Source organism: Crocodylus porosus, unplaced genomic scaffold, assembly GCF_001723895.1.
Source record: "Crocodylus porosus isolate Cpor-Errol unplaced genomic scaffold, CroPor_comp1, whole genome shotgun sequence".
In the NCBI taxonomy this organism is placed as follows: domain Eukaryota; kingdom Metazoa; phylum Chordata; order Crocodylia; family Crocodylidae; genus Crocodylus; species Crocodylus porosus.
This window is the reverse complement of record NW_017728909.1, coordinates 49736647-49747138: the sequence shown is the minus strand read 5'-3', so window position 1 is coordinate 49747138 and position 10492 is coordinate 49736647. Positions and strand designations below refer to the sequence as shown.

The window sequence follows — 10492 nt, the reverse complement described above, 5'->3', positions numbered from 1 at the left end:
CAGGTGCATCACCTTGCACTTGTCAGTGTTGAAACCCATCCTGTTCTCATCTGCCCACCCCTGTAACCTGTCTAGGTCTGATTGCAGCCTTTATTTATTTTAACACAACCAAGAGAAAAAACAAAGCACTTCTAGGTGTTGTTGTCAGCAATATATCCTGCCAGACAATCATGCACAAAGGCTGCCCAACCAGACTCTCCTTAAGGCTATCTCCTCGGTCCCTGTGCTGCTGCTGCCTGGACACGTCTCTGTTGTCTGGCCAATGCCTGTTGCACCTCTTCTTCCCACAACTCCTTGAAAACCTGTCTGCGGCTCTACAGATATTGTGCAGCACACAGGCTGCCACTACAAAGGCTGTGATATTTTCTTGTTCCATCTCAAGTTGGCATGTAAGCGCCCTCCATCGTCCTTTCAGTCTGCCAAATGTATATTCCACAGCCATCCTGCAACTGCTCAGACGGTAGTTAAAAAACAGCTTCTGAGGGTCGGTGACGTTCCCTCCATAAGGCTTCATGAGCCAGGGCTTTGGGGGGGTAGGCAGCATCTGCTAATATAACTGGGGGAACAGTGACACCACAGATCACTGTCTCTTCCACACTGGGTGCATAGTGTCCTTTCTCCATGAGTCCAGGCAGAGAGGAGTTTCTGAACATGTGCGCATCATGCATGCTGCCAGCGCACCCAGTATAAATGTTCATGAACCAGCCCCGGTAGTCCACCACAACTTGCAGGATCATGGAGGCAATCATTTCCTGTTTGTGAAGGCCCTCCCCTGCAGGGCACAGCACTGGGATGTCAGTGCTGTCTAAAGCCCCCGTGCAGTTCAGGAACCCCTTCTCATTAAAGCCATCTATGACTAGCTGTGGATTCACCAGGTGGATCATTGTGTTTGCAGCAATCTCCTTAAGCAGCTGGCATACCTCACAAGTTGCCAGCCTGACTGTTCAGGCAGCCACACTGAACTGGTTTGCGATGTAGCAGAGGCTGGATGACGTGGCCAGTTTCATGATGGCCATTGCAACCTTCTTGTCTGGTGGGATGTCCCAATGCATATTAGTGTCCTGCCTCATGATGTGGAGCCCCAGCACAGAGATGGTATGATAGAATGTCTCCCGTTTCATTCAGAACATCTCCAGACACTGCTGGTCATTCCAAGTTGTCAGCACAATTCACTTCCACCATCCCAAGCTGTTCTCACAGGCCCACACCATGTAGATTCTGGTCCTCCTCAGGTTTCTCAGCAGAGCCCAGTCAAATTCCACTTCTTTGCTTTCCTCTGTGTATTCCAAGTCTTCTGGGTACCTGTATCTTCTTCTTCTTATTGTCATTAATTCTGTTAAACCATGAACACAATTTGGCACTGAAAACTGTAACACAGTTCCTACCCTTCTCAAGTGTTCCAGCAGTAATCCCCAGGCAAAAAGCATTTGCAGAAGCAGTACTACCTCCTCCTCCTTCTGCTCACCCATGTCCTCCATATTTTCCATGTCAGAGGACTCTTCACTGCGTTGTTCTTCATTGTTGTGTATTTCATCCTCATTCTCCATTTTGCTCCTCTCCATCAACAGTGGCTTCTCACCTGTCTGCACCAAGCCGGAGGCAGGGACTGTAGGATCTTGCATGGTCCAGAGCTTGGTGTAGCTGCTTTTTCAACACTTCATCCCCACACCCCATGACATTGGGGCTTTTGCACATCCTTTCACTTTTCATCCTGAGCCTAGCAGCCACTGGTGTTCTGATGTAATCAAGCTAGCAAAAAAAAAAATGTTTTGCCTACTCCTCTCCTGATAATGTAGGCTACTCAAAACTTTTGCCACTTTAGGGAAAATAGGCTGTGCTTCTGGAATAAAATTATTTTGCACAAGCAGACAGACAGGTATTGATTTTTGCAACATTCTGGGCCATTGAGCAGCGATCCCAAGGTACAGCGGCCTTATTTATCCCATCACCAGCTCTTTTTTGCTGTTAAACTGGGTACTTAATCACCTTTGGGTGTTTTGACACTCACAGGTAATGACTTCAATAATCTTTGGAATTTTCCCAGACTCTCATGCAAGCACAGCCTGAGTATAAAGGCACCCACTCCCAAAATTTGCCAGCCCCCTTTCACAAATTTCTTGTGCTGTTGACTATGAACTGCTTCACCATGTCCCAGAAAGCCAAGGCCAGCAGTGCGGAGCTGATGGCCCAGGAGGCTGATACCTCCAACGCCCTTGGACCCAATTGGACTCAGGAAGAACTGGAGGACTTAACTGATATTTGGTTGGAGCAAAGGATCATAGACAAGCTAGAAAGTAGGAGGAATAAGCCTGTTTATGTTGAGATCACAAAAGGCATGCAGGCGTGAGGGCACAATTGTGGCTGGACCCAGGTCCAGTGCAAGATCAAGTCCCTGAGATCAGCATTTTACAGAGCCAAAGATGTGAACTCTCCTTTTGGGGAAGGTCATGTAATTGGCCCCTTCTATGGCAAGCTGTCCATCATTCTCTCCAAGGGTGTGGGCGACAACCCGGGTACGGAGACTCTCAGCACTGGGGTTGAGCAGGAGGAGGAGGACAAGGAGGCAGCAGCAGCCCCTCCTGCAGGTGAAACCATGAGCATGTCTCAGCTGTACGGAGACCACTCCTTGCTCCCTGATGAGTGGCAGGAAGAACCGGCGGTCACCATACACTTAACGCCACTTAGGCCCTCCGTTCCACCGACTAGCACAGATAATGAAGCGGGGGAGATGGAAGATCAGGAAGAAACCCATGTGGCCGATACATCATCTACTGTTACCAAGACCCAAGAACATGCTGGACCTGGTAAGTCTCTTGTAATGTGCCTTTTGCCACTGCCAGATAATGCCTGGGTTCGTGATGGGTTCAATAGCTCGTAATATAACAGATGCCAAACTAATTATTTAATTAATTTTTTGCAGCTAGCATGGGCAGTGGCAGCCATGGACCTGTTTCCAAAACAAGTACCTGAAAGTTTTGGGCAGTACGAGTGGTTCCCCACTGTTGCGGGGTCTGTTTCTGTGCCTGCTGGCATTTTGTGCACTTCATGGTGGGGGTGGTGGGGGGGTGTACTTTCCTCCTTTTGGGGAGAAGGCAGCCATTGCTTTTTTCTTTGGTTATCAGCCACCACAACCCATGGCTGCCCAGAACGGCACCCCGCTCATGCTACAGCAGAGCGCTGCAGAGATTTTCGCAGCAAGCAGATACGGTCCCATGGAACCTCCCTCGAGGTTTTGGTGGACTCCTCAGGAGCCAAAGCAGAATGTGCAGATGCCTGGCAGGATAAACTCTGTGAGTCTCTGTGTAAGGAGGATGCCATCTTCAAGGAAGTGCAAGACACCATGCGGAATTTGAAAGATGTGGTCAACGAGTCCAATGTTGAATTACAGAAGTCACAGGACACTTTCAATGATGCCTTTCAGAGTATGCAGAAGTACCTAAATAAACAGGTATGATGCCCAAAAGGGAAAAATTGGTCCACTAGTCTTGCCTTCATGCAAGGTGAGCGGAGAATTACAGCCGAGCCTGTTCTCTGTAACTCAGTGGGGTTACAGGAGGGCTGTATGACTGCCAACAGGGCACCACTGCATTTCAGGGAGACAAGGGTGGTTCAGGATCATGGTGGGGTGAAGGCAAAAAAGCACAAGTAACTATAATAGTGTATTGCAAACAATAAAACCTCATGGTTTCCTGTAGGGCTGTGCGAAGCTTCAGCCCCTGATTTGATTCAGTGGAGATTCAGCCTGATTTGGTGGCTGAATAAGAGGACCCTTTAATCTCCCCGAATCAATTCGGAATGCTCCAAATTGATTTGGAGCGATTCAGGCAGATTCAGTGGTTTGGACATAGATACAGCTTTAAATGTTTTTTCTACATACCTTTTCCACATACATTTTCTACAAATGTTTTTTCTAAGTAGCAGGGACTCTGAACCCTGCAGTGCTGGGGCAGAGGCCTCATCCCGCAGAAGCACAGCAGACTCTTCAGCATGCTTGGCAGAAGACCCGGCAGTAGACCAGAAGCACTTCCAGGTCCACCGGGGAGCACACTGGGGGGTGTTCCCCCATGCCCCTTCAGCTATGTGACTGGTGCCTCCTGGGTCTAGGGGGGCACCCAGGGTCCCTCTGCAGTTGATTGCCAGGCCAAAGAGGTGTGGGGGGGCTCCCCGGTAGACCCAGAAGTACTTCTGGTCCACTTCTGGGTTTGCTGCCAAGCACGCTGGAGAGCCCCCGGCGCTGCTGTGAGATGCTCCCTCCATCCCAGCACCCTAGTGATCGCAAGCCGTGCTACTACCTCCAGGTATTCAGAAAAAACTTTTAAAGCTGTACCTGTGTCCGAATCACTGATTCACTGAATCAGCATCTAATCATCAGATTTGGATTTAAATCAACAGATCAAATCACTGTCCCTGATTCAGGCTGAATCCAAATCCAAATCCAAATTGAATACAGCCCATTTCACACACCCCTAGTTTCCTGGCTTCCTGTGTCTGCCTCCATATCTACCCTTACACTGCTTGGTTGTGAAGATGGATTTTGTTCATTGTTTGGGTTCTTTTCTCTGTTTGTTTTTCCTGCCTCTCGCTGCATGGTGCCAGGGGAGAGGGGTTGGCAATCTCTCTTGCACAGGTACATAGGGGGGCTCCAGAGGTAAATAGGGGGGCTTCCTGGGTGGGTCACAACACACAAGTGCTGGCCTGCACACCAGTATTTCGCAAAGGCTGGTGTGTCACTCCCTCCCCCTCCCCCCCCCCAGCAGCCTGGCTTGCTTTTTTGCAAGCCACCAGGCACTTTGCAAAGTCGCCCACAGGAACTTATGCCTTCCCAGGCTCTTTGGCTCACCGTTCACAACTCTTCCTTGCATTTTCCCTAGATAGAAACTTTGAAAATGCACTTTTTCAAGATTCTTTTTGTGTTCTTTTTCCACCTAGATGCCAGGCACTTCTCCTCCAGCCCCCCCTCCTCCACCCCCTACTTACTGGCATGGAGTCCAGGTCCAGTTCCCTACTGCAGTGAGTGGGGACTGCCCAAATCACCAAAGTTCTCTGAATCTTTTCAGAGAGCTTTGAATTGATTTGGACCTTTTAATTGGTCCCCTGATTCAATTCAGATTCGGAGATTTGGCCACCAAATAAGGCTGAATGTCCTCCAAATCAAATCAGCACCAGAAGCTTCACACAGCCCTATTCACCAATTGACTACCAATGGCATTATTGAGTTAAAAAAAGTCTATACTGTTTTAGCTTTATTGTGATTTCTCAATCAAATTGATTGCAATTCAATTTATTGTGAAAAAATAAAGATGAGGAACAGAAAATTCTGATTTGTACTTGCTCCTGCTTGATTTTAGGGCATGGACCTGGGAATGGGGAGCGGTTTGCAGCCGGCCAGGGGCAGGAGTGCAGTAGCTTTGCAGGCTGTACACAAAGCTGGTCAGGGCCCATATTTCAAGTTGGTTGGCCTCCCTTCCAGGCACTTCAATAATATGTCTGGGGATAACCATCTGCCGCATAACACTTCTGGCCTCTCTATAAGGAACACAGTGCTTTTTGAAGCCCTGGATTTGGCTAATTAGCAGCTCCCTGCTTAGCTGAGACCCATCTGATGAGAACATGCCAATACCTAGTGTAAAAGAAGGAGGTAATACTAATTTCTTGAATTTGGAAGAAAAGAAGTTCTCCAAGAATGATGCTTTCTTTGAATACACTTGATTCTGTAGAGGCCTAGAGGTAGCTGAAGAAATTACCCTGAGCTGCCTTCAGAGTGCTGCTTCTTGTTTCTCTCCCACCTTCTCCCTGTCCTTTGAGAATGCTGAGAAGAGAGATATGGCAAGGGAGGACAAGCAATCCTGAAAAAATCTGATGGGCTCTCTCCAGGGTTGGTTCCATCCGATTGGGGATGGGGGGGTCAGTCTGCAAACCCAGCTGCAAAAGGTGCTGCATGTAGGATTTTGTAAAGAAAACATTGCATTGCAAAGAAAGCATTTTAAAAAAAATTGTTTTTGCATGCATTTCCCATAACCATACAGCCTGCAAAGAAAAAAACTAAGAAAAAAAGAAGCTGTTTTCGAGCTACAGCAGCATGCATTAACACATCTCCTAGTAGTGTTAGTTTAAGGCACTAAATGGACTTTAGAGAGTTGGGAAATCCTGGGTCATGCACACACTCATAGGTAGATATTGGATTTTGGAAAGACAGGTGAGGGAGCAGCAACTGGTGCTACAGGACAGGCTGCACCTCCCACTCCCAGCCTCCTCCTTGTAGGCAGACTATGCTGTGGGAGCAGCAGCCCAGGATATTTTTTAACTTGCTCTTGATGAGCCCATTCAATGATACTGCCTATTCCTGATCACTGGAGTATCCTCTAGGTGCTTAAAAACAGATTCCTCAATTATATATTCTGAGCACTGAGGTCAGACCAACTGGTCTGTAATTCCCTGGATCCTCCTCCTTCCATGTCTTAAAGATGAGCACTATACTTGCTCTTTTTCTGTCTTTCATGACCTCACCCAGTTCCCACAAGCTTTCAGTTAGAATAGCTAGTGACTCAGTCAATTCCCTGAGTGCTCTTCCAGGATGCATGTCATCCAGCTTCACTGACTATAAGACATGCCTAATCTGTTCTTCCCCTACTCCAGATGGATTGTATCCATGCAGTCAGAGGCACCCCATATATGATAGCTGATCTTTTTTGTGAAGACTGAAACTTTTAAAAAGGTATTAAATACTTCAGTCTTCTTTGCATTATCCATTTCTATATTGTCCTCCCCATTCATTAAGGGATCTATATTTTCCCTGGTCTTCCTTGTACTTCTAACTGGAGGACACTACTATCAAAATACCTGAGGATGTAAAAGGACCCTAATGTAACTAGCTCCATAGTCTCTGCAGTATCTGATCAGAGAAAGTTTCTTTCTGGGCTGCAAAGACCCTCTTAAAAATGGCGTAGCTTATCAGCAGAGGTGAGCAAGTGTATATCATCCTTATCATCCACCATTTGATAAGCTTCTATTTCTTGGCTTCCCAAAAGATAAAACATTTTAAATCATGTTCTCTTTCAGCATAGTGCTTGCTTCAAATCTTTTGTTCTGTCTGGTCACCTATCGCCCCTTGAGAAAAACAGATGACAAAGCAAACTAATAGCAGAACAAGCTCCTAGAGCTGGTTAGTCAGCTCCTCAAAATAGCTATCAGAACAATCAGAGCCAGCCCTCCAGGCACTAAGGAAAAGTGTAAATCCAAGAAGGCAGAGGCTTTTGTTCCACAATAAACTATGGAAACCACTCTTCTCCCCCACTTATAGGTTGTACATATTCTCTGCAACTGCCCATTCTATCTGGGGTCAATGAGAACATGCCATCTTCTCAGCAATAAGAAAGGGGGAAAAAAGCTAAAAGAATTTACCAGCTGGAAGAGAAAGATACAGAAAGCAGCAGCTCATTGCAAATGATTCCTTTAGGACCACTGTTACTAGTTTCTGTCAAATATACAAAACCAGCCAGTTCCTAGAAAATGACTCTAGGATAACCCCAAACCCCACAGGAAAACCCTGAAATAGGGAGTCATCAAGGAAAATGCCTTCTAGGAAAGAGACTACATGTGGACAGCACATAATTGCCGTGTGCCACAGACAGCTGCTGGATGCTGCTGTAATAAAATAGTGAGGCTTTTGGAGGGATCCATATGCACTTATCTATACTGTTGTCTAACTGTGTGAAATCTATGGGACCTTTGACATTGACCTCAGTACAGCTGGAATTACGCTTACTGATAGACATTCAGACATGCTGAATAAAAATCTTGTGCCCCATTGAAAGCAATGGCAAAACTACCATTGACTTGAAGCAAACCAGGTTTTCACTTGCTACCATTTAATCAAACTGCAAGTAACAGAAAACCTGGTACATTACTTTGCAGGAAGAAATGTGATTAGTGGGAGTTATTGTCATGGAAGACAGGCATCTAGCTGAAAATACATATACACAAAATCAGTGCCAATTTGCATATCCAAATATAGAATTGGATTATCTTCTTAAGGGCCTGTGCTTGAAAACTGGGCTCACTATTGCACTGGAAACTACAATTTTAATATCAATAGTTAATTTGTGCATTAACAGAATGTTCTCTTGGCACTGTTAGTAAGCTGATCATTGTAGTATCATGTAGTATCACAGGGGTAGGCGATGTTTTTTGGCCAGAATGCCGAAAAAAACACAATGTCTACCTTGGAAGGTGCCGGAGTGCCGACAGGCCGGAGCCCAGAGCAGCTGTTTTCAGTCTCCGGGAGCCCAGTTTCCTTGCAGCAAGGCTTGAAGCCTCCCAGCCGCCTGCTGGGAGCAACCTGGGCTCCGTGGCTGGCAGCAGCTGCTTGGAGTCTGGGCTGGTGGTGGCATGCCAAGCAAAATGGCCTTGCATGCCATGCTCAGCATGCATGCCGGGGGTTGCTGAACCCTGTAGTATCATAACTTTAGTGTTCCTATAGTTATCCCTTAGCTATCAGAACACATTCCTAACCCCTCTTTTAGCTGCCCTAATGTGATGTACAGAGAAGCAGGATTTTGCCCAGACTCCTCCTGTTACTCATTATAACAAGACCAATCCTTAAGTGAGTACAGCTGGGTATATATGGTAATTTCAAATGTGCCCTTTGAACTCAGGTAAGTAATCCTTGAGGTCAAGTGTGAGATAAGGAAGCAAGATTCATGTGACTGTCAAATCAGATTATGCTGTTCATCTCATGCTAGTGGTCAGCCAGTGTTGGTCATGCCCATCACTCCCCCAAACCACAGTACAGAACAATTCTGCCGAGGTCTATTTTCCCTCTTATATTTGGAGGTGTATTTCTTCTGGATCATTCCTACTGGTTAGCTTGAGGGTATGTCTACACCGCATCCCAGGCGCTCTCAGGGAGGCCCAATCTGGAGCACACCCCACCCACTGCTCCCACTAGCCTATGCCAACCCCAGAAATGAAGCACAGAAGCTACTCCAAGAACATCTTCTGCAGATGCATAGAAACACTGCCAGAGACAGAGGTCACAGGGATGGCCATTGGGGTTTTACTGCTGCTTTACTGGATTGGCAAAAGTGAACAGAAATAGGTGAGCAGAGCCCTCCCTCACAGTACATCAAAGATAATGTAGACAATGACATACCCTGAGAGGAAGCAGCCATAACATCCACTGTTTTGCCTCAGAAGTCCATTTAAAAGGTCTCAGAATAACTTGGAGAAGAGATGTAAAGGCTCAGACAAGTGGCAATTCTTTCTGGGTACTAAATACACAATAATAAATATGACTCCACTATTTTAAACTTTCATTTATTTAAGCCGTGAAATATTTTACTTCAACTGTAGAAGCACAAGGATTTTCTGCCTTACCAAATGTTCTTCTAAACAGATTTAACATTGAGTAATAAAATAGAACTGCTGATGTACCACAATTTGAAAAAGACTGAGGACAGACCTGGCAGTAGAAAATGGAGCTGTCATAAAGTATGAGCACTCACATAGGTTGTGACTCTCTTCTGATGCTTTTCCCTTAGTGTTATTCACTGCAATGTCCCATGCCTAATCACCTTTGGCTTCAGAAGAGAATTATATGTGTCTGGGCTTCCAAATATGAAAATTATTTGGAAACTAACAGAAAATTGTAAAAAAACCCCCCTATTTAAAGTACTACTCAAGATAAGGATGACAGGTCTATAAAAATTGCCTTCTTCAATGAAGCACAATAACAAGAAATGCCTTGTATTCCCTGACATCAAGGGCTAGATTCTGCTCTTATGCCTATTCAACTCTGTTAGCTCCAAGAGGATTGCACAGCTATAACTTAGATCAGAATTTGGTTTCAAGGCACCAGATCATCCTAAGACACCTTTTATCCTATATCAGGTATTTGAAGTCCACCTTGGGCCCTGGTCCAGATTCACACCATGGGGGCTCCTCCTAGGTCAGATCTATAGGGCAAGCAGCAGTTTCAGCAGATCCAGGGCCACCAGTGCAGGTGGTAGTGTGGGTCTAGTAGGGGAATGGCAAGCAGAGCCTGTATCTGTACAGCCTTTTCTCCTCCCCCGCACCCTGCCATCAGGGATGGCCATGTGTATTGGGACACAGAGACCCCAAATACTGTGGAAGGCCATGTCCCATTAGTTAAACCCCCAACTTCTGGTAGCCCACTAGTGTGATGGGTCAAATACCAGGACTCAGAACCAGCCCACAGGTCATATGTTTGACACACCTGCCCTATATGAAAAAAGATAAACTAAGGACACCAGGATACATTCCTTATGTGGGTCACCTGTAACTCTCACTGATGTTCCTGTCATCCTGCCTGTACACTAATGCCAGGAGCCTGGGCAACAAGCAGGAGGAGCTCATCCTCCTGCTCAGTGCAAAGAATTATGACGTCATTGGGATAACGGAGACCTGGTGGGACTCCACCCATGACTGGACCATGGGTATAGAGGGCTATACCCTGTACAGGAGGGATTGTGTT

At 46.3% G+C, this 10492-nt stretch overlaps 1 protein-coding gene and 1 long non-coding RNA gene across 2 annotated transcripts in view; one reads left to right on the top strand and one right to left on the bottom strand.

Annotated features, from left to right (window-relative positions):
- Nucleotides 1-10492, bottom strand: part of LOC109308034 — a 158995-nt gene that overhangs the window by 124566 nt on the left and 23937 nt on the right. The window lies entirely within an intron of this gene.
- On the top strand, nucleotides 2694-3497 carry LOC109308032. Its single transcript, XM_019532252.1, has 2 exons — nucleotides 2694-2804; nucleotides 2921-3497. The coding sequence occupies exons 1-2, from the start codon at nucleotides 2715-2717 to the stop codon at nucleotides 3452-3454; spliced, it is 624 nt and encodes a 207-aa protein (XP_019387797.1). The 5' UTR covers nucleotides 2694-2714; the 3' UTR covers nucleotides 3455-3497.